This window comes from Pan paniscus, chromosome X (genome assembly GCF_029289425.2).
Source record: "Pan paniscus chromosome X, NHGRI_mPanPan1-v2.0_pri, whole genome shotgun sequence".
In the NCBI taxonomy this organism is placed as follows: domain Eukaryota; kingdom Metazoa; phylum Chordata; class Mammalia; order Primates; family Hominidae; genus Pan; species Pan paniscus.
Genome location: NC_073272.2, coordinates 118,424,391 through 118,447,492, shown reverse-complemented (window position 1 = coordinate 118,447,492; position 23,102 = coordinate 118,424,391). Strand labels below are relative to the sequence as shown.

The 23,102-nt window shown below is 44.0% G+C and overlaps 2 protein-coding genes across 2 annotated transcripts in view; one reads left to right on the top strand and one right to left on the bottom strand.

Moving 5' to 3' along the window:
* The window catches only part of KIAA1210 (KIAA1210 ortholog), a 71,949-nt gene extending 64,693 nt beyond the window's left edge, over positions 1 to 7,256 (top strand). The window contains exons 12-14 of the mRNA XM_003812631.4: positions 331 to 494; positions 2,752 to 2,857; positions 4,368 to 7,256. Coding sequence (XP_003812679.1) covers positions 331 to 494; positions 2,752 to 2,857; positions 4,368 to 4,543 — 446 coding nt within the window. The 3' untranslated portion in view covers positions 4,544 to 7,256. The remainder of the gene's footprint in view (positions 1 to 330; positions 495 to 2,751; positions 2,858 to 4,367) is intronic.
* Positions 7,257 to 9,111: 1,855 nt separating this feature from the next.
* On the bottom strand, positions 9,112 to 13,604 carry CT47C1 (cancer/testis antigen family 47 member C1). The gene is made up of 3 exons (XM_055106455.2): positions 11,811 to 13,604; positions 10,777 to 10,929; positions 9,112 to 9,719 (listed from the first exon to the last, which is right to left on the bottom strand). Exons 1-2 carry the CDS (start codon positions 12,610 to 12,612, stop codon positions 10,808 to 10,810), a joined length of 924 nt encoding a protein of 307 aa, XP_054962430.1. The 5' UTR covers positions 12,613 to 13,604; the 3' UTR covers positions 9,112 to 9,719; positions 10,777 to 10,807.
* Between the last annotated feature and the right edge of the window lie 9,498 nt (positions 13,605 to 23,102).

Genomic DNA, 23,102 nt, shown 5'->3' with positions numbered 1-23,102 from the left:
TCTGGCATCCTTGGGATTTTCCCAGCCCACCTGGCAAGCATTGTCCTACTCTGATTTGCAGATGGCACGAGGGATGGACAAGGGAAGGGTCCAGTAAAGGGACAGTATGCCCACTTTTAAGTACAGCTTCTTTACTACCCAAGGAACTCCTGCCTTGCCAAGCTATAGGGAGGGCCCAAAAAAGGGGGGCCTTCTCTGGTTGATATCTGTTTATTTTCCTTTGGCAATTAACAAGGGTCCCATTTGGGATATTATTGTGGGTAAGCCCCAACCAGGCTCAAGACCCTGCCTGCCTTGCTTCAGTTCTAACTCCTTTCATTTCTTTCTCAGGAAAGCCTGCTGGTCAACAGTCAGATTATGCTGTCTCAGAGCCAGTTTGGATAACTATGGCAAAGCAGAAGCAGAGGAGTTTCAAGGCCCACATTCCTGTGAAAGAGCTGAAAACTAAGAGCAGTGCTGGAGCCGATGCTGAGACTAAGGAGCCTAAATATGGGGTAGGACCTGGGGTAGCCAATAAAACACTCCAAAAAGGTTGCTGGAATCACTGATTAGGTTTCTATTGGGAACTTTGCCAACATGCAGCTCCCCCTCTCTTTGGGAACATTAATCAAGGCAGGAGGACTCTTCAGGGAAAAAGACTTGCTTTGTATTTATACAAACGTGCCCTGCTTTTATGCTCTTAAAGGGTTTGTGCAGGCCAGGTGCGGTGGCTCTTGTTTATAATCCCAGCACTCTAGGAGGCCAAGGCAGGTGGATTGCTTGAGCTCAGGAGTTCAAGACCAACTTAGGCAACATGCTGAAACTCCATCTTTACTAAAAATACAAAAACACAGCTGGGTGTGGTGTCATGTGCTGACATCCCAGCTACTCAGGAAGCTGAGGTGGGAGGATCACTTGGAGCCCAGGCATGGAGGCTGTAGTGAGTCAAGATCACGCCACTACACTCTAGCCTGGGTGACAGAGTGAGACCCTGTCTCAAAAGTGTGTGTGGGGGGGGTGTTGTGCAAAGTCATGAACATAGAGAGAATCTGCAAAACAAATCCTGCCCTCAATATTCTAAAGCAAGGCTCCACGAAATTGGTTGAGAAATAAGGAGTAAGTCATTTTGTTTTATTTTTAATTTTTTATTTCCATAGGTTTGGGGGGAACAGGTGGTATTTGTTTACATGAGTAAGTTATCTGGTGGTGATTTGTGAGATTTTGGTGCACTGTAACCCAGTTGATAGTATTTTATCCCTCATCCCCTTCCCACCCTTTCCCTCAGAGTCCCCAAAGTCCATTGTATCATTCTTATGCCTTTGCATCCTCATAGCTTAAAAAAATACCTAAAGGTAACCACTGGGGTAAGAGTTGAGTGACTATCTTTACAGATATTTTATACCTATCAATATGTATATATATATTTATAAATGGAATCAAACTTAAATACTGTTTTTTTCATTTAACATTTTATTTCTGGGCACTTTTCTGTATCAGTACACAACAAGTTCCCTTTCTGTGTTTGATGTTTGGATTTCTACATATTGATTTGGTTTGGTGTGGCACCTACCTGTAAGTTATAAAATGTGATGTGGTAAACTAGGCTAACTACCACATGTGGATAAGAGATGATGGGATGATGCCTTTCTCCCCTCTTATCAAACCTGCAGAAAACTGACTCAAGGAAACATACCAAATTCATATATCAAGAGATATGTCTAAGCTCCTATACTTTTAAGTGCTTACTAAATTTGTTGAAGGACTGTGTGAGGAGATGTTTAACTCTTTGCTTTAAAGGTCTTTTCTTTTTCATCATTAGTATTTACATGGGGACAGGAACATAGAGGGGTAAAGCCCACCTTTATTAAAGCTTTTTTTTTTTTTTTTTTTTTTTGAGACAGGTTCTCACTCTGTCTTCCTGGCTGGAGTGCAGTGGTGCAATCACAGCTCACTGTAGTGTCAACCTCCCAGGCTCAAACGATCCTTCCCCTTCATCCCCGCCATAGTAGCTGCGACTATAGGCACTATAGGTGTGCGCCACCATGCCCAGCTAATTTTTAAAATTTTTTGTAGAGATGGGTCTCACTGTGTTGCCCAGGCTGGTCTTGAACTCCTGGGCTCAAGTGATCCTCCTGCCTGAGCCTCACAAAGTGTTGGGATTATAGGCCACTGCTCTCAGCCTGGTTAAAGCTTTTGTCAGGAGGGATACATTAGTGTATATAAACTCATTAATTTAGACCAATTATGAAGAGGTTAATTTGAAAAGAATAAACTGCAGAATTTTGGAAAGACCTACAGTTATATTACTTTCTAATGTGAGAAATGCTTCAAGTCATATGTCAGCTAGTTTTGAAAAGTAGAAATCTTATGGAACTCACTTCAGTGAATTGATCAGATTTGTTTGCAACTACCATGTTCTGTTAGCTTGCTGTTAAGTGCTGGTAAAGTGCTAAGGAAAAGGTTGTTCTCAAGTTAAATAATTATCTTGTTAACCTGCTTTCACTATTTGTAAAATTAGACAGCTCTTTCTTTCTGGTCTGAAAGGTGGTAAACTTGAGCCAGCTTAGGTTTTGTGAACCTAAATTTTAAGCCAAAAGGCTCAATGCTATTTCTCTCCTTATCTATCTCTATATCTCTAATCTCTTTCCTTTTGGATACTGTTAAACTCATAGTACCCAGGACAGGGCTTGCACTCTATGGTCCTCTGAATAAGCAATCTGCCATTTTAATGTCAGAACTTACAAGCTTTCTGTTTTCATTTTTGTATTAAAGGGAGCTGGCTCTGCAAATGAAAACCAACCTAAAAAGATGTTCACTTCCAGTGTCCATAAACAGGAGAAGACAGCACAGATGAAGCCACCTAAGCCTACAAAATCAGGTAAAAGCATACATTCTGACCTCTCAAAAAACAGCCCCGACAGAATGTTGTAAAACTTTTGCAATTTCAAGCTCAGATAATACTTGTCTCTTACCTTAAGTCAGCTTAATGATTTCTCGCGTGGCTCTTTAATTAGATACAAATATTAGCTTATTTTAGGAAAATCTAATTATTTTGACTAATACAAGTCCAGTGTATAACTTTCAGAGGGTCTTCCAGTCTTTTGCCTCATCAAAGAAGCTGTCTAGGCACAAAACTGTGGTCACTCACTGAAACATTCTTCTGGCTGGGTATGCAAGAGGAAAGTACCAAGTCACTTTCCAGTTCATAGCAAAGCGGTATTTTCTCACTTTCTACATCTCCAATGAAACTGTTGAAAATAATTCACTCTAAAGGCCCAATGGTATTCAATTGTTTTTAATTATTTAGAAGGCTTGTTTAAGCTTCTCTGTATTCTGAGCAGGGCTGTGTAAGTGGTGAGGAAATGTTGACAGCTGAGAGGAATACTCTGCTGGGATATAATAGAATGTGATCTCACCAGAAAGAATTGTGTGCTAGAGAGAATTTTTTCAGCAGGAGCAGGGGAGTGGATGATGGATTTTTATTGAACCATCTTTGTCCTCTCCCTTAATCCCGCTCATGAAGAAATTAGACCAGGAATTCAGGAACCCATTTTCTGGCCATGAAATAGCAGCAGTTGACTTGCTCACAGCTTTTAATGGCCTCATGGGCACTATACTCCTATCAAGTGAATCACAACTGTCACTGTGCATCAGAATCACCTGGTGAGCTTTTTAAAAAATTACAGATGGTCCTGGCTCCATCCTTAGAGATTCTAATTCATTTGCTTCAGGAAACGGCATGGGCTTTCGTGTTTTTAAAAGAGCCCTAGGTGATTCTAATGTGTAGCCAGGATTGAGAACCACTGGTTGATTCTAAGTCACTAAGTCAATTGACCATAAGCAGGATGAGGGAGGGAGTGGAATTAGGAATAGGGAGGTAGTCTCCTTGGCTGGGGTAGTTGGGTTGGTACAATATTATTTATCATCAACTTTTACTGGGTGCATCTATTAAGTCATCAATCAATTCATTTCACATGAAATCGTGGATTGGCAAACACAAATAACATTACCTTATTTGAAATTTTAGAAACTAAGTAGATACAATATGTTTCCCTCTGGTCTCAGTTCAAAGATGTAAGACAATCCAGTAATAACCACCTGAAGATTGGCAGTTACAGCCATAAGTATTACCTCCCAGGCCTTCCCATGCCCAGGGCCCTGTGGCCATAGCCAAGTTGATTTTACCCCTTTGACATACTACCCATGGCATCACACAGGTCCTAACTTTTAGAAGTCTGGCACCAAAGGGAGAAGGGTTTAGAAAGCACTAGAGCAGGGGGATCAGAGGAAACCTGAAAGGAGGAAACATTATATGGCATTCCATAAACAACATACCCCAATATCTCTGGGGTTCCTTATTGCTTGTGTATTATTTGCTGTGGTTCCAGTTGGATTTGAAGGTCAGAAGATACTGCAAGTTCCTGCCATGGAAAAAGAAACCAAACGATCTTCAACTCTCCCAGCCAAGTTCCAGAACCCAGTTGAGCCAGTTGAACCTGTCTGGTTCTCACTGGCCAGGAAGAAAGCCAAAGCATGGAGCCACATGGCAGAAATCACGCAATAAAGAGCTCTTGTGTGGAGCATCAGCATTTATTTTATTTAGTTTTTTTTTTTTTTTTTTTTTTTTTTTTTGAGACGGAGTCTCGCTCTGTTACCCAGACTGGAGTGCAGTGGCGCGATCTCCGCTCATTGCAAGCTCCGCCTCCCGGGTTCACGCCACTCTTCCGCCTCAGTCTCCCGACTAGCTGGGACTACAGGCGCCCGCCATCACGCCCGGCTAATTTTGTTTTCGTATTTTTAGTAGAGACGGGGTTTCACCATGTTGGCCAGGATGGTCTTGATCTCCTGACCTCGTGATCCACCCACCTCGGCCTCCCAAAAGCTGGGATTACAGGCGTGAGCCACCGCGCCCGGCCAAGCATCAGTATTTTAAATGATAATTGCTAATAGCTGTATTAATTCTATGTAGTGATCTTTTTACTGTGACCACTTGTATTAAGCAAAATAAGTATTAAGCAAACTAAGAATTTATTAAGCAAAATAAGAATTTATTAAGCAAAATAGCCTTAGAAATGCAAATTAAAACATAATTATTTGAATGAAATAAATGCCATGAATGCTTAACCTTCCATGTAGTCACTGCCAGCACCCAGAAACCCAGCATTTCCTCTATTAAAACTATCGAAAACATTTGCACTGCTGTAAAATTGCAAAATCTTTAACTTTGGACAATGTGCTTTAGAAGGGAGAAAGCAAAAACATTTTGTTGGAGCAACTAGAAAATTGTCATTTCCCTCAACCAAATAAAGTAATTCTAATGGAAACATTCAGATGATTTGACCTAAAGATTGGCCTTTAGGTTTTATGAGCCTAGATAGATGCCGCAATTATTTGGTTGTTGCTCTAAGCTTTGCAAGGGATCCTAAAAGAGGCGGTGGAAGTGAAAATTCTGGGTCTCCAAGAAAATTTCTGCACAGCCAGTTCTCCAATCAGCCTATCACCCCTTGAAACATCTTCCCTGTGTCCCTGGGGGCCCCTGATGCTTTCTCCTTGGGTGATAGTAACATGCAGAGCACTTACACAAAGCTCCCTCTTTGGACATACCCCACGTCGACCTGTCACAGGCCTGGCTGCAGCGAGCACCTCCCTATGATGCAGAATGCTTCTTGGGAATTATCTTACTCCTCTGGAGGGTTAGTCCATCAATGTTTTGCTTCTTGTCCCAATACTACTGTGACCCTCTCTGATCGCACAGAAATCACTGCCTATCACGTATATCCTGTTAAGCACTGAAGACCCTATTGAAATTAGAGTTCTACAGATGCCAAAAGCTGTACTTTCCATCAGGCAGATGGCAAGCTTACTGCCTTGATGCACATCTGGAGCCACTGGAGCTCCTTCCTCTCTGGTTCCAGCATTAAGGTGGAGAACTCCATGTAGCTTCTTGTCCTTTCCCCTCAGCTGTCTTTGCTTCACAAGGTTTTAGCCCAAAGCAAGAGTGCAATCCCAAAGCCACAGAGAAATGAACTTTCTGCTACCTGGAAGCTTTAAGTGAGTAAATCAGCTTTTCCCCACTCTCATTCCTAGAGGCACACACCTCAAAAGTTACTAGGCTGGAGAGACCCTACCTTCCAGTGACCCACTCATCCCCCAGCCACGGAGAAGAGGGAAGACCAAAAAGGGAGAGTGAGAAAGAGGATGAGAGGGATGGTCAGCTGTGAGGGGAGGGGGCAAGTGGCCCAGCAAATGTTGATGCCTCCCTTCCCATCTTGCCACGCGGTCTTTTTCTTTTGTAGCACAGCCTCCATTAATAACTCCTCGGCTGAGGATGAAGATGTAGGCACCTTTACCCCCAGAGCCAGTTCCTTAATTGGCTGGCTTTCTGAGATGCAGACCACCCTAGAATCTCATCTAGGTTCACTAGAAGTTAGTTAAATCTTCCTTTCTCTGTCTTTCTCTTCATTCCATCCCCCAAACCCACCAAACACTAAGGGAGAGCTCCCTTTGGATGTCTGGGCAGTAAACCTAGCTCATTTTTCTAGGAGACCCAGAAGTGACTTCTGAGTAGTTATCACTGTGTCTGCCTCTGTTACACTGTGCTGCTTTGGTTAAACAGAAATGCAGGCCTGGACATCTGACTGTGCCTTTATATTCTGAGTGGGGTGCTGCCCCATGCAAAAAAATCCAGAGAGGTAGTGAGGTGTCAGAGCTAAACACTTGGTGCTGGGTTTTGCTGATGCTGGTATAATGTGACACAGTACAATTACATGCTAAATTTTGCATTTTCTCTATATAACATCTATTTTTCCTGATACTGTGCCTTTGCCATTTTGATAATGCTATTTTGATTGAGTGAATTTTATTTCCTTTGTATTCCCATAGTGAACAGTATATTAAGGTAGATGCCCTTTATCTGGGTACTCCTGGTAGATTAGATGTTACACCTCCCTTCCCTTTCTTACAGTGAACCTGTATTCAGTTATTCTCACTCTGAGAACTCTCCAATAACAATTTCTTTTCCACAGTTAACAACACAGCTGTTACACCTCCCTTCCTTTTTTTCACAGTGAACCTGTATTCAGCTATTCTCACTCTGAGAACTCTCCAATAACAATTTCTTTTCCACAGTTAACAACAAAGTTCTGTTTTTAAATGAAGAGATTAAGTTCTTTTTAAATGCCTAAAGGCATATTCTGACAACTTTTCTACTTCTTTAACTTTTTTGATTTAAGATATATGCAAAGCAAATAAATTCAATAAAGCCTATTCTGTAGTCCATCTCTGTCTGTGACATGGGGCGGGAAATCAAATAGGATATTGACAACTCAGAGCTGAAGGTTGTCAGAGAAGTAAAATGTTCTTTTTTTTTTGAGACGGAGTCTCACTCTGTCGCCCAGGCTGGAGTGCAGTGGCGCGATCTCGGCTTACTGCAAGCTCCAACTCGCAGGTTCACGCCTTTCTCCCGCCTCAGCCTCCCGAGTAGCTGGGACTACAGGCGCCCGCCACCACGCCCGGTTAATTTTTTTTGTAGTTTTAGTAGAGATGGGGTTTCACCGTGTTAGCCAGGATGGTCTCGATCTCCTGACCTTGTGATCTGCTCGTCTAACGGCCTCCCAAAGTGCTGGGATTACAGGCGTGAGCCACTGCGCCCGGCCAAAGTAAAATGTTCTTAAAAGGTGGTGCTGAGAATAAGGGGCGTCCACGCAGGTGTGCCTGACCAAGCTGATGGCTTTCAGGTGACCATTGATATTTGGTATGGGGGAGAAGGGCCATTGAAGAGGTTTTGCGTTTGGACACCTGGAGAATAAAGAGGGGGTGTGGTTGGGGGACGAGCAGAAGAGACAAGGTGATTGGTGGTTGCACTGTAGCCTGGGTCAGGGACAAAGTCCAAGTCCGATAGCAAGATGGGCTACTGCAACAAGCGCTTTTCAGAAGCAAGGGGCCCTACTGTGCTCAGGTAACAAAGTGGCATGGAGGGAGGAAGGGAAAGGGGTTATAGGCCAGATAATGAGCCTGGCTCACCTGTAACATTTTCAGGGTTTAGAACAAGAGTTCAACTTGGGATCCACATACCATATGTCTAAATATTTGAAATGTTTAAATAAACGAATACAGCATGTTTTATTTAATGGTTTATCTCCTTCCATGACAAATGTACCTTCATAATGACCTCAAAGGCCAGGTTGGGTTCTAGAATTCTCAGACTCCTGTAAGTCCTGCCCCAGTGGTGTGGGAAGAACTGCTCCCCTTCCTCCTCCTGCTTTAGAAATATTTCAGACCTACACAAAATTGTAGAAAATGTTACTATAAACATCAATATATCTACTATTCAGCTTAAGAAATGTAACATTACAAATATAGTTGATGCCTGCTGTGGAGCCTTCTCTGCTAGAATGCCCCTCCCTTTCTTTCCCTGAGAGGTAACCACCATCTCAAATGTGCTTCTTTCGAATGCACACCTTTCTGTATGCTACACTTGTATGCATCTCTTAGAAGCACATCTTTTAGTCTCTCTATATGTACCCATAATCAATTTATGGTGATCATTTGTATGTTTTCTTAGAAGTCATATGCATGGTATCATGTTTGTATCCTTTTGGACCCGACTTTTTCCTTTATGCATTTTTCCTCTCTAGGCCTCAGCCCCTGTGAATTCTAGTCTCCTCCCCAGCCCATCCCTTGCTGTCCCTTTCAGTTTACCTGAAACAGCCCCGAGCCAGTGAATTAACCCTGGCTCGACAGGAGGTGCTCAGCTTCTTCCTCTGTTGCTTGAAACCACTGGTTCTCAAACCTTAGTGTTCATCAGAAGCCCCTGGGGGGCCTGTTAAAACACAGATTGCTGACCCCCACCCCAGATTTTCGGATTCCATAGGTCTTGGGTGGAGTCTGAGAATTCCCAGGTAATGCTGATGATGCTGTTTGGGGACCAAACTTTGACAACCACTGCTCCAAATCAAAGTCTGGGCCCAAGTTCAGCAATACCATGTGGCTTCCAGGCAACCTGGGCCATCCATGAAGTTTTCTTCAAAACCATGCTCTAGAGCAGTATTGTCCAATAGACATGTAATGTGATCTACATGGGTAATTCTAAATGTTCTAGTAGCCACATTTGAAAATAAAAAGAAACCAACAAAAACTTTAATATTTCATTTTAATTCAAGTATTATCATCTCAACATGTAATCAGTATGAAAATCATTAGTAAGATATGCAATATTATTTTCACACTTACAGCACATATCAAACAGACTAGCCATATTACAAGTGCTCAGCAGCCACAACGTTACTAGTGACTAAGGTAGTAGACAGTACAGCTCTAAAGACTTGAGCCCCATCTCTCTCTTTGCAAAAATGGTTTTAAACTTGACATTTTAATTGACTTTTGGCTTCAGTAAAAGAATTTAAAACAGTCTTACTAAATGGTGGAAAGTAATACCTTTCAATGAAGGTATGGTGGGCCAAAACAAAGAGGTAAAAGAGAGATTTGAGTCAGAATTATTTATTGAAAAATCTCCCCATGTTTCAATTTATTCATTTAAAACAAACTTTTATTTCTAACTTGAACAAACACTGTCAAATACATTTGTGAAAGATAAAAGTTAGATGTCACTAGATATCACTTTTAAGGTAATGAACTTTGGAATGATATGTGTTAAAATTCTCACAGGCATCTGAATAAAATAAAATAAAAACAATGAACAACAGAGTCTTCTTTCTTCATCTTCTTTCTATTCTTCCCAACTACAGAATGAAATGAGAAAAAAATAAACAATGGTACGTTAACCAGCACCAGTGACTTTCTAAATAGAAGAAAATGGCCAGCTCTGTGTATATCTGCAACATTTGTGTGCTATATCTTAAACAAGTAGAGAAGAACACCTTTTCCTTTTGTAACTCGCAAGCTTGGATATCAGGGTGCTTGTGAAACTGATGGTTCCAGTCAAATGATCACACCAACCTTGTCTCCCTAGCACCAGAAAAGCTTGTTGTTGTTGTTTTTACATGAGAGGCAATTCTGGGATTTAAATAAATCTCTCAAGCTTTAAAAGCCTGTGCTAGTTCCACAAATGATACTCCCTTACTCTCCCAGACCCTTGGTTTCCATATCTACCATATGGGAAAGAAGCTGTTATGAAATAATACAGCTGTGAAAATGCAAAAAGAAAAAATGTTAACCATTTAAATATACTCAAAGACAGATATGCCTTAAGACTTAATTACACACATTCTTTTCATTTGTCACATAAAATACAAAGATATATAGCTAAACAAATATTTAGGTATTAGTCATTAAATGTGGTCCTACTTGAAATTCTTAGCTTTTTGCTATTTGTTAGTAGTCACTTTGTAAAAGGCATTGAGTTGTCTCCTAGTTACTATGGGAGCCTGCATTTCTGTGGCTAAGTAATGAAGTCCCAACCAATGTGTGGCCCAAGCAAGTTAGATGCTGCGTCTGGCAACTGTTTTCTACACAAATATTGATCATATGCATGGTATCATGTTTGATCTTAGGTAGTAGGTCTGATACATTTGCCACTTGTTAGTAGTCCTGCAGCTAGAGGACAAAAGACCTCAACATGAACAAATGAGTAGCCATGAAGTGTATTTCAGAACACACTGCAGTTCATATTACTACGTACATGAATATTCTAGTAACATTTTAAGTAAGCTAAATTGAATTTTTAAACTAAAACTTTTTCTTAATTAATTTACTGGGAATTTTATTTTAAAATAAAACTGTCAGCAACAGGTAAATGCCAGGAATAGTTGAGTGATTCTCAAAGCTATACACCGATACCTGGATTTTCTCAGCTTCCCCTCTGCTGCGTCTAGGTCCCTTTGGAGTTCTTCACCTTGTTTTCAGCATCCTTCTCTTTCTCTTCTTTCTCTTCCTTGCCTGCAGCATCTTGGGCCTCTTCATCCCACTTTTCATGCTGATATTTAGTGACTTCTTTAGTGAAGAATAATACAGATGTTGGGACCAGACATTCACAGAAAATATAGCCCAATTTATAACCAGCAGCGGCACCCAGTACTCCACCCTCAGGAGAAGCAGGAGGATAGACTTAACTAAGAAAGGAATAGCTGGGCACCTTCCTACTGGTTTTCACAACAGTTCCATGGCCCTCACGTTGCTGCTGCTTGATCATTTCCACAGTGACACTATTTCCCTTTTTTCCAGTAAATCTCCCACCCAAAGCTGCTGATTATTTCTAGTTCTTTGGAGAAGAGATCAGAATCATGGTGTCTGATCTCATTCTAAGTGTTTTGATCAGAACTTTGCTGGGAAAATATTTGTTGCCTCAAAAGACAAATTCTATGGTGAAGCTCATTGGTTCCTCACCCCCCTGAATGTTTCATTTTTACCAAGGGCCCCTGTATCACTTCATCATTTGGGGATCAACTTTCTAAGAATCTTTACACTTTGAAAAGCCATGAACAAAAAAGGATGCCTGCCATTTGCCTGTTCTTTTCTTTCCGTTGTCCCTTGTTTCCTGCCGAGCTCCCTCCTGAACCCCTATCTACCTGGCCATTCATCTGTGGGCCCCCCAAATGGCATTGATGATCTCAGATCTTCTATCAAACACAGGTTGGTAGAGGGCGGCATGTTTTCTCAAAAATCATAGATGTCGTTAGAGAATTGGGCTTCGACTCATTGGTACACATTTGGCCTTAAGTTTCAGGAGGGCCCTGACCCCCACTTCACCACCCGAGGCCCGACCCCCACTTCACCACTTGCTTCACCAGTTGTGCGCACACCGCGGCCCTGCCTGGAACCCTTGGGTGCACGGGTCCCTGTCTCCCCGCCACTGCAGATAGCCCGTTCCTCACCCTCAGGGGCAGCAGCCTCCTCTGTGGCTGGTTCCTCTGCGGACTCCTCCTCTGCAGCCGGTTCCTCTTTGGCCGGTTCCTCTGCGGCCTCCTCTGCAAGCTCCTCCTCTGCGGCCTCCTCTGTGGGCTTCTCTGAGGCCTCCTCTGCGGGCTCTTCTGCAGGCTCCCTGGCCATCTCGGCCAGGTCTGCTGGCACCTCAGGCTCTGGGACCAACGCGGCCTCCTGGAGCAGGCCCAGGCCCTCGCCCTCAGGACCCGCGGCCCCCACGCCCAGCCTCTCATGCACCAGCAACAGCCGGGGCTCTTCTGAGCCACTGGGCGCCGCAGTGCGGCGCCTCCGCATCAGGCGGCCGCCACGCATCCTGATCAGGATGTGGTCGTTGTGATAGATGCGGAGGAGAAGGGAGTGGACCATGTCCAGAAACTCCATGCGAAAGCCTCTTAAGGGGTAGCGACGGGCGGCCGCGACCAAGTCGAAGTTGTCCGCCTCGTTCCTCTCTTCCTCCTCCTCCTCCTCTTCCTCCTCCTCCTCCTCCTCCTCCACCATCTCCACTACTATCCTGATCTCTGAGTCTTCCTCGGCGTTCCCACCCCCGGGGGCTGCGGCCAAGCCTGCCGCCTGCTCACCCTCCTCCTCCCCGAGGCCTCTCATGGGCCCTGCGACTCCGGCCACAGTGTTGCCACTGTCGGGGCCAGAGTCACCGCCCTCCCGGTCACCTCCGGCCTCGGCCTGCGCTCCCTCCTGGCTCACTGGAGCCTCCTGGTCCTCTTGGATCGGGTCTTGATCCCCTGTGGCAGACATGACGCCAGTCAGTGCCTCAACTGGAGTGGCGACTAGGCTGAGGTGACGACGGTGAAGACGGTGGCCACTGACGTGGCTGTGGCTGAGGGGAGGTGAGGGGCTGGGCTGCTGAGAGAATAAGAGTCTGTCTCCTTACTGAGGGAATAAAAGTCTGTCTCTGAGGACACCCTAAGGTGGGAAGGGCAGGGAGCCGATCCCAGGAGCCTCCCGCTGAGGTTGGCCTGAGAGGACTTAGACAAGGCGGGAAAGATTCGGGTTGGTAAGTGACAGGGGGCGGGACAGGAAGGGTCAAGGAGGGGCTCTCAGTGAGCTCTAAGCTCATTTGCTGAAAACATCAGATTGACATGCTCTGCGTCCAATGAATATCAAGGCCCTTAAGCTCTAGGACAACTCAGAATCCAGAACTCTACCTTTTCTTTGAGGCCTTAGTGTCCAGGGCTAGCCTTTAGGTCCACACAAGTCCTGTCCTTTTAATTTTACGATTATTAGCAGCACTATAGTGATCCAATGTGGAGGCACCCTGGATTGGGGAAACTTCTTCTGTAAAGGGCAGAGAGGAAACATTTTAGGTTCTGCAAGGTCCAGAAGCAATATCAAGACTATTATGTAATTACTATCACTAAGTAGGTTTCCTGCCTTCCATAGGACACATACTCCTCTTTGTACCACCATTTTTTTTTTTTTTTTTTTGAGACAGAGTCTCACTTTGTCGCCCAGGCTGGAGTGCAGTGGCGCGATCTCGGCTCACTGCAAGCTCCACCTCCCGGGTTCACACCATTCTCCTGCCTCAGCCTCTCGAGTAGCTGGGACTACAGGCGCCCGCCACCATGCCCAGCTAATTTTTTTGTATTTTTAGTAGAGATGGGGTTTCACTGTGTTAGCCAGGTTGGTCTCAATCTCCTGACCTCGTGATCCGCCCGCCTCGGCCTCCCAAAGTGCTGGGATTACAGGCGTGAGCCACCGCGCCCAGCCTGTACCACCAATATTTTCTGTATTTGCCTGGTCAGTGCCCTCTGATCTTCTTCACCTCCTACCTAAAATGATCAACCTTATTCATTAAACCATTTATTTATTCATTTACCAAATTTATTGAGTGCGTTACATGTACCAATGCCATGCCTCCTTACAACTGTCATTTGTACCTCTTGCTTGTTTGACTGATGAAATCCAAAGATGACAGACTGCTCATGGTTTACATCCTAGTGCCTCTTCCCCCATCGTTCCTGTGCCCCTCTTTGGGGTGGAGGTTAGCTAAGACCTCTGGAAGCTGAGCTTTCCCAGCTGCATAGAGTGTCAACGTTCCTATATTTGCAGAGACTCCAGTTTATACTAAATCATTTCCTCTTTAGTTGCCTTGTCCACTTATCAGTGAGTGTGAAACACAATGTGATGACTGCTGTCAATCTTGTAGTCTCTAGGGCAAAAAGTACACAGCAGTAGCTGCTTCTTTCTGCAGGGAGATAGAACTGGGCACTGGGCTTGTTATGGAGCAAGTTGTTGTCAAGGGGTGAGGCAGATCCTGGAGGAGATGGTTCTGTTGCAGTGGCAGTAAGCTATCTTACCAGTTGTTTTCAAGTCCCTGGGAGGGGAAACTAGTTAGCACCAGCAAACAGAAGAGAAAGGAAAAAGCTGAGCAGATGTGCTTTCAATAAGTGAAGTGAAACTACCTGAAGTGAAACTGAGGGAGAGTGTCCTCCTAGCTCCCGCATTGGGGCTCTCTTCATGGCAAGTATGTGAGCCAGAAGTCCATGGAACAATCTCCATAGCCTTGGTTATCTGCCTGAGCCTGTTGTCTGCAGATGTAGACCCATCCAGGATGTCACTTTCCCTTATCTCTGGTGTGTAGTTGCTACCTTTCCTTTATCTCCAGCTATCCCACCCATGACATCTGATCTTTGCCAAGCCAGGTAGTTGGCACAACACAGGATTTCAGATTTTCTTAGGGAAAGGTGCTCTCTTTCCCCACCCCACCTCCCTCTGTCAGTCAACAGAAGTGGCCAAGTCCTTTCCATTTGCAGACCCACCATCAAGGTCAAGGTGGGCCAGTGGGAGAGACCTAAAGCCACAACAACCCTCAGAGGTTTCCACTTAATGTTGGGATGACAGGGAACACGCCTGGAAGACCAGCCCAAAGATCTCCTTTACAGCCTGGCTCAAAACTCACCGCCTCCAGGCAGCCTACTTTTCTATATCTGTACCCCAACACCCTCACCAGACACTATCCTGAATGACAGTGGTATGTGTGGACATGGTTTAGCTCCTCCAAGAAAGCACAGGCCCTTTAGGGTGAATGTCCAGGCCTGTCTCAAGTTTGTTAACACCCACGGTGCCTGCCACAGGGCTCTGCACCAGGTCGGTGTTTGATAAATGTTTGCTAAATGAATCAAACGGCTTTGGAATCACTATCACCATGAATGGTGTTTTTCTCTTCTATCTGCCTAGGGCTTGACTGTCTACAAAGGGCCTTGCTATCCCCTCTTCCTTTCTCTCTTGGGATTGTCTCCCTGGCCTCTTGTGAGATTTCTGCTCTTGCAACCTAGTGTGATTCTGCTGTGAGGCTGGGGACAATGAGGGATCTCACCCCTCATGGGAGACCCTTCCCCCACCCTTGACATACAGGGAGTGACTTGGTCCCTTGCTTGCCTCCTAGTCTACTGTGTCACAGCCAGAGTAGGCTGCGGGTGCCTACTTTGTGCCTACTCTGGCACAGGAGTGCCATCTCCTTCCAGGCCAGGTAGAGCCCACGGTCCTCAAGCCCAGCACTTCCTGCTTCTCATGGAACCCACGGGAGGGGCGAGGGACAGTCTGGAATGCTGGTCTCTCTTGGGATTTGACCTTGACTTCCACATCCCAAGGGGGTCATTGCACAGACTCTGTAACTTTGAGCTCAGCCCCTGGGAGTGGAGTTGCATGTCAGGGCTCCATTCTTCTGATTCTGGGCAAGTCTGCACCACCACAGGCTCCTTTTCACTTACAGGCTCATCTAGCTTGTGGGGTTTATGCCTTTCTTGCATCATCAGTCTTCTTTCCTACACTGAAGTTTGTTCATCATTCTTCGTGACTTTAACATCCACAGGGATGACTTATCCCACGACCTGGAATTCCACTTCCGTGACCTCCTCATCTGATCTTTTCTACAAACTTACATCAGATACTTACCCCCATGGTCCTACACTAGCCTTTTCCATTACCAGAAATGGCACCATTTAGAAAATTTATTCTCTACTGCTACAATGTTTCAATCCCATCAGATTATTTCCCCAATCTGCTGACCTAGCCACTTTTTCACTCTACCTTCCTACCATCTTCTTCATTTGCCTACTTACCCAGTTTAAATTCCATCCATTATGTGTTGCTATTATCACAGGCAGAATGCTGGCCTCCCCAAAGATGCCCATGTCCTAATCCCCAGAACCCTGTGGGTCTGTTAGGTTACCTGGCAGAGGGGAATTAACGTTGCAGATGGAGTTAGTGTTGCTAATCAGTTGACTTTAGGATAGGGAGATTATTCTGGATTAGTCAGATAGGCCCAATGCAGTCACAAGCATCCTTAAAAGTGGGAGAGGGAATTAGAAGAGAGAACCAAAGAGATGGCAGCATAAGAAAGACTTGGCCTGATGTTGCTGGCTTTAAAGATGGAGGAAGGAAACTATAAGCCAGTGAAAGTGGGCAGGCTGTAGAAGCTGGAAAAGTCAAAGAAACAGATTCTCCTCTAGAGTCTCCAGAAGGAATACAGGTCTGCCCACACCTTGATTTCAGCTCAATGACACTTCTGACCTCTGCAACTCTAATATTTTAAGTCTGTATTTTAAGCCACAAAGTTTGTGGTGATTTGTTACAGCAGCAATAGGAAACTGATACCTACTCACTCACTCCATTCCCTTTCTCCTCTTAGCTGTCTATCATATCTACTAGGCAAAACCCCAAACTCTAGTTGAATTGCACTATATTACTTTTTCCTTGCCACTAAATGAAGTAGATAAAAATATTGAAAATTGGTTGACTAAATTCACTAAAAATTTGTGGTCATGAGCACGCTCAAGACTGCTTGGCAACCACAGTTTCACTACACTTTCCCTCCACCCTAAATCTTTGACAATTTTGCCATTGAACACACAAACGTTTCTGTTTCTTAGCTTCTACATTTCCAATAATTTGCCATCTACCCTACCTCATCCACTTACTCTCAGGACCATGCCAAGGATCCTAGACCTTTCTTAATGAAAATATACATCACTCCCAAAATCTCAAGGTTAAAAAATCTTAAGAATTCCACACTCTGACCACCACTTCTTATTTTTCCAGTTTGGTGCCCTTGCTCCGACTATGGTCTGCAATGACCACCATGTGGTCAAAGCCATCAGTCTCTTTCTATTCTCAGTTTTCTTGATCCTTCAGCAGCAGCTACCCACATTACTCTTCCTTAAACAGCCCCTTTCAGGATTTCTGTGGCATTACAGTTTTCTGAGTTTTCTCCTCTTTGGCCACTCTTTACCTCATTCCCCCAAACTAGAGTTTCTCTGGGCTCTGTTCTGGGACTTTGCCTTTCTATACTCCCTTCCCTCAGTGATCTAATCTTTGTTTCAAGGCCTTGAAGATAACCCAATGATTATAATTTCCAAATTGATATCTGTGTCTCAAACCCCTCTTCCAAGTTTATAACAAATTTGACTTGGCATCTCCACTTGAGTATCTCACAGATCTCTCCAACTTGAAGTAGCTAAAATGTCATTCTGGATTTGCTCCTCCTCTCTGCTTGTTCTTTCCTCTTAGGAAATGGCACTTCTACCCACCAAGATGCTTTCATCGGAAACCTGGTTGCCCTCTTTAATTCTTTTCTACATCCATTCCATCTGTCGGCTTACCTCCTAAACGTCTCTCAAATCTGTCCACTTCTCATCTCTTCAACTATTAATACTCTCATTCTAATGCAAACCTTTAGCATTTCTGATTCGACTACTCAATAGCCTCCTAACTGGTTTTTCCCCTTCCAGTGGATTCTCTGCACAACTAGAGAGTTTTTTAAAGAATATAATTCATATCCTTTCAGTCGTCCTGTTTAAAAACCTTCACTGGCTTCTTGTGAATTAAATAAGATACAAACTCCTTATCTTACCCCATAAGACCCTTTGTGATCTAGTCTTTTCCTGGCACTGTTCTCATAATTTCTAGAATACATGTTCTTTCCTACACATGAAATTCCATCTGCTGGAACAATCCCCTTACCCCCTACTCTCATGTAAGATCGTGCAGATTGTTCTCTACACAAAGGTATCCAGCTGAGGTGTAGGGTGGGCCGAAATCTAGCCTGCAGTCCTCTTGCCAAGCTGTGCTCCTTGGTGTGCAAGACCTTGCTTCTACTCTTCTCATGGCTGGCTTCTTCTCAATCTTCAAGTCTTGGCTTCAATGTCAACTCCTCAAAGAGGCCTTCTCTGACCTCAGTTATTTTCTGTCTCACTGCCATATCTGTCTACTACCTTCATAGAACCTATCACCATCTGTAAGTATAGATTTGCTGTCTTTCTCCCTGTAAGCTCCATGAGAACAGACATCTTGTTTGTCTTGTGCCATGCTATATCACCACAGCACCTAATACATAATCATGCACTGAGAAGTGATAGTTGATGAGAAAGAAGGAAACTCCTGAGAAGAGAATGCAAAGAGCAAAGAGAGGGTCTAGGTTCTGCTTTGCCCAGGTGCCTCCTGCCACACTGATTGGCATCAGAAAAAGCCTTCATGTCATAGAGAAACCACAAGTGTGGCCAGAAATTCTCAAATGTGGCAGCACATCAGATTCTCATGGGGATTAAATTAAAAAGTCTTCATATCATAGAGAAAGCACAAGTTTGGCCTGAAATTCTCAAATGTGGCATCACATCAAAACCTCGTGGGGATTAAATAAAATAACATAACCGCCTCTCCTCTGTCTTTCAAGGTTCTGATTCATTGGGTCTGGGTGGCTGCTGCAGACACTCTCGGTGCACTACCGAGAGACTGCCACTGAGTGGAGCTGTATGACTCTGTTTCAGAGTAGAGGTCGCACTTCGCTCCAAGAGAAGGCATAATTTATAGAAGGATTTTTTTTTTTTTTTTTTTTAGCTACTCTGACCTCAGATCTTCTCATTCCAGGAGGGTGGCCCAGGCAGTGCCTCCAGAAATGTTTAAGTTTTGGTTTCTTTTCTGTGCCCTTCCAGATTCACAATAAGGACATCTGTCCTTACCTAAAAGCTTCCCCTCACCTCTCCTAACCCACCCCCACAAAGCTCTACCAATATCCTCTTACCTTCTGCCCAAAACTTCCCGTACTTTTCTTCTCTTATCTTTTACCTCTTTATCTTGTCTTCCTCTTCTTTTTCTGGGAATCACTCTTCCTCAGTTTCCTTACTTGTAACTGGAGGATAAGGGTGGCATTGTGAGGATCTAAGGAGATACCACCTACCAAACTGCATTGATCTAACTTGGCATGTATTATCTTCATAGATTTTTACACCAATGCCATTCTAATCCACACAGTGATGGTAGCTTCTCTATTCAAGCAAACACAATTTTATTAATGCATATTTTCAAGAACACGTATTATAAGTGAAATACATCTGAAGAGGATTTAGAGAGAAGATTCATATGCACTACTACCCTGCTTTTTGCAACTGGTCATGAACCAGCCTCTGAGTGAACTGGAGGGGAAGGCACGGAAGAGGTAACAGAAGGGGCTAGGAAAAAGATTCTTCCAGGGCCTTAATCAGCCTGAAATGCTTTGGAACCAGCTGACCTAATAATTCTTCAGAGACTGTCAGTGCACTGGTGCCCAATGAATGCCTCCATACAAAGCTGCAAGCCCACTATCTATGGCAGTCTAGGACTGGGAAAGAACAAAGCAAGGTTATAACGGAGTGGACCTCAGTTCAAAGAAATGAGAACAAAATTGTACCCTAAAACTTAAAGTATAATTAAAATTAAAAAAAATAAATAAAGCAAGAAGCATTACCAAAAAAAAAAAAAAAAAAAAAGAAATGAGGACAAAAATCAGGCCACTCTTGGCTAGATAGATAGATAGATAGATAGATAGATAATGATTTCCCCTTCCTCTATATTCCAAATGGCTTGCAGAAGGGGTTCTTGTTTCTCATGGCAGGGCTATCGATGGGGCAATTGAAGGAGCTACTGTAAAGGACTGTAACTAAAGAACATTTCAAGATAGCTCCATGGGCTGTTTGACAGGTCTAGTTCAGGAAGCCCCATGCCAACAACCAAACAACTCCCTTTGCAGTACAGCCCACAGCTCATCCTCTGGGCTGGTTTAGCTTCAAATGACCATTTGGCACTGTTTGGCAACAGGTTGCCTCACCAGCCCACTGACCTCCAGAGTCTTCTGGAAGTTAAAAGGACACACATTCACTACCATAAGTTCTAAAAACCTATAGCAGTTCCCACTCAAGCCACTCCACTGACAGTTGGAGCGGGTGGGGAGAGATGCGGGAGGGCTGAAAAGGGAAATGTTGCCTACAGAGAGCTTATTTGAAATGCATTAGGGTGCTTTCTCTTTGAAGGAATTTGCAGGCAAGGGTTTTGTAAAGGAAAAAGTGCTTTGGTATGCGGGTAATACGCAGTCATTTATCTGTGTAGTAAGCTTAGATCTTATCCATCACATTTTTTTTTTTACCCTTGAGCTCATCTCTATTAGGGAGATTCTGATTTCTCCAACTCCTTGAGAGGCACCTCAGGTCCAGGGAAAAAATGAATAAGGATGCCTTTCTCCAGAGGATGGTACTTTTTAATTCCCTGCTGTGAATATAAAACAAAGAATTTGTCAAACTCGGGGGCTGAACTGCCTGGATTTTAACCCAAGCGCTGCCACTTAGTACCTGCATGATCTTGGGTAGTTATTTAGCCTCCCTGAACTTCAATGGGTTTTTTAAAATACGAAAAATGTAGATGATAAGAGCACTTATCACATAGGCTTGTTGTGAGTGTTAAATGAACTAATATATGTAAAATCTTAGAACAAAGCCTGGCACATAAGCAACATATGGGTCCTCAGCATATAATTCCTGCCCTCGAGTAGCTTAGAGTTCAGCTGGGGGGACAAAACCTATGCATTAAAGGTTAAATAGCAGTACATGCTACCGCTTCACTAGACCATATGTAGTGTTAGGCCTTAGGATATGGTAGTGAGCCGGAGAGTCTTGATATAACCAGAAAATGTCAAAGAAACAGATCAAACAGTAAAGGCACCGAGATCAGAGTAGTGAGAAAGTATTTTGGTGTGGAGTGGTCAGAGATGTCTTCGTAGAAGAGGTAGGACTTGGCCCAGAAATAGAGCAGGGGTTGGATAGATGGAAACAGAGCAATGCAGTGGGGTCAGAGAACAGGGCTTTGGAGGTAGAACACCTGTGGGATGGATGGAGGTATTCAGGAGCCTATTTGAAATGCACTTAAGGTAGCTCCCTGCGCATGCCCTTCTGGTAAAATACTCATATGAGAAAGAGAAAAGCATCTCCTACCATCCAGGAGTTGGACTAGTACCATCAGCTAGGCCTTGCTGTTGCTAGGAGCTGGCCTAGCACTAGCAGCAACACCAAACTAGGTCTTGTTGTTCTGTTGAACATAAATCCACAGAATGCCAATATCAGAAAAGGCAACTCTGTGACTATGATGGATCAAGGCAGAAGCAAGATAACTGTAATGGCTGAAACCAGACAAAATGTGAACACTGTCCAAACCACAGAAATGACAAAACATCCCTCGCCCAGCTAAAATGAATGACTGCTACTCTTTACTAACTAGAGCTGTAGCTTCCCTCTACTCTACCCTCCCTCTAGCTAAAACTTATTGAAATACTTGATCACAGAATTGTTCTACTGTCTGACAGCATCCAATATAGGGCAAATCATAGCTTTTTTTGACCTTCCCCCAGTCATCTAGCCAATGCCCAAATCCTATAACAAATCTTTTCTAACATACTGTTCTTGAGATACCTCACAGTTCTTCACGGTGTACATGCCCCCTCACTTCAACAAGTAATAAACCCAGGTTGATCAACATGTGTGTGCCTAGTGATCTTTGGCCAAAGGACATTGACAATATCACTAAAATGATTGAGGGGTATGGATGCATCCCTCCTACTAGGGTTCATTTAAAAAATTCCATGAAACAAAGAAATGTCTGAAATAAGTGCAGCCCCACCTCATACAACACAGCATGGTAAGTAAAATGACAGAGGCAATCACAGAGCACTGTAGGGATAGAAGAGGGACTTCTTTCAGCAACTTTTCCTTAGCAACCATTGTCAGGCACCGGGGATACAACAGGGAACACGATAGACAGATAAAAGAAAGAAAAATGCTGGGAGCAGTGATTCATGCCTGTAATCCCAGCACTTTGGGAGGCCGAAGCAGGTGGATCACCCGAGGTCAGGAGTTCGAGACCAGCCTGGCCAACATGGTAAAACCCTGTCTCTACTGAAAAATACAAAATTAGCCAGGTGTGGTGATGCGCACCTGTGATACCAGCTACTCGAGAGGCTGGGGCAGGAGAATTGCTTGAACTCGGGAGGTGGAGTTTGCAGTGAGTAGAGATCGCACCATTGCACTCCAGCCTGGGCAACAGAGCAAGACTACATCTCAAAAAAAAAAAAAAAGACAGATAGATGATAGATAGATAGATAGATAGATAGATAGATAGATAGATAGACAGATAAAAGATAGATAGGACAGATAAGAAGAGAGAGAGAGAGTCCCTGCTCAATGAATGAAGGAAGAGTACTGCAAATGTTTGAAAACCAGAAACAGCAAGTATGTTCATTAACAGGGGACCATCGTCAGAGACAGTGTAACCTAGTGGTTGAGAACACAGCTTGTGGATCCAACCTGCCTTGGTTTCTATCTCAGCACTACCACTCAGCAGCTGCCAATAGAGCACAATCTCACAATCTACTGTGCATAGAAATTTCCTTTTTTACTGATCACTCCCCAGTGAGGGGTGGTAGGGAGGTAGCTCAGCTCCTGTCTGCTGCTGTTCCTACACCAACACTTGAACAAGGTCTTTCCGCTTCCAAACAAGACATTCACCCAAGGCTGCTTTTTCTCTGTAATCTCTGGCTGAGGGCCCAGGGAAGATAAGTCTAGACTTCAGGCTGGTTAAATACAGAGCCCAACATAATGTACACATAGTTTTAGCATCCAGGAGAAAATTGCAATTGGTGTTTGTGCAAGGAGCTCTCTTGAAGCCATTTTTTAAGCGCTTTACAGGGACACAGACTTTATGTCATCCCCACGCCCATTCTCAATTGCATGTTTTTGAACACACGTTTGGTTCTAAACTATGCTAACCCACTGAGAGGGCTGGGGGAGGAGTATGACTAAGGTTATCTGACACCAACCTTATTCTCAAGGAGTAGACAGCCTGATCGGGGAGAGAGCCAATCGCTGACAAACAGAGCAAGAACATAGACCCAGAAGAATGTGCTAAATTACATGGCCTCTGAAAGGCCA

What these genes read in the sequence shown, in the direction of transcription:
- CT47C1 (XM_055106455.2), bottom strand. Translation starts at nt 12,612, where the DNA reads ATGTCTGCCACAGGGGATCAAGACCCGATCCAAGAGGACCAGGAGGCT. An exon ending in GGAGGCTGCTGCCCCTGAGG is followed by an intron (nt 10,930 to 11,810) that starts GTGAGGAACGGG and finishes TCTTCACTAAAG; the next exon opens with AAGTCACTAAATATCAGCAT.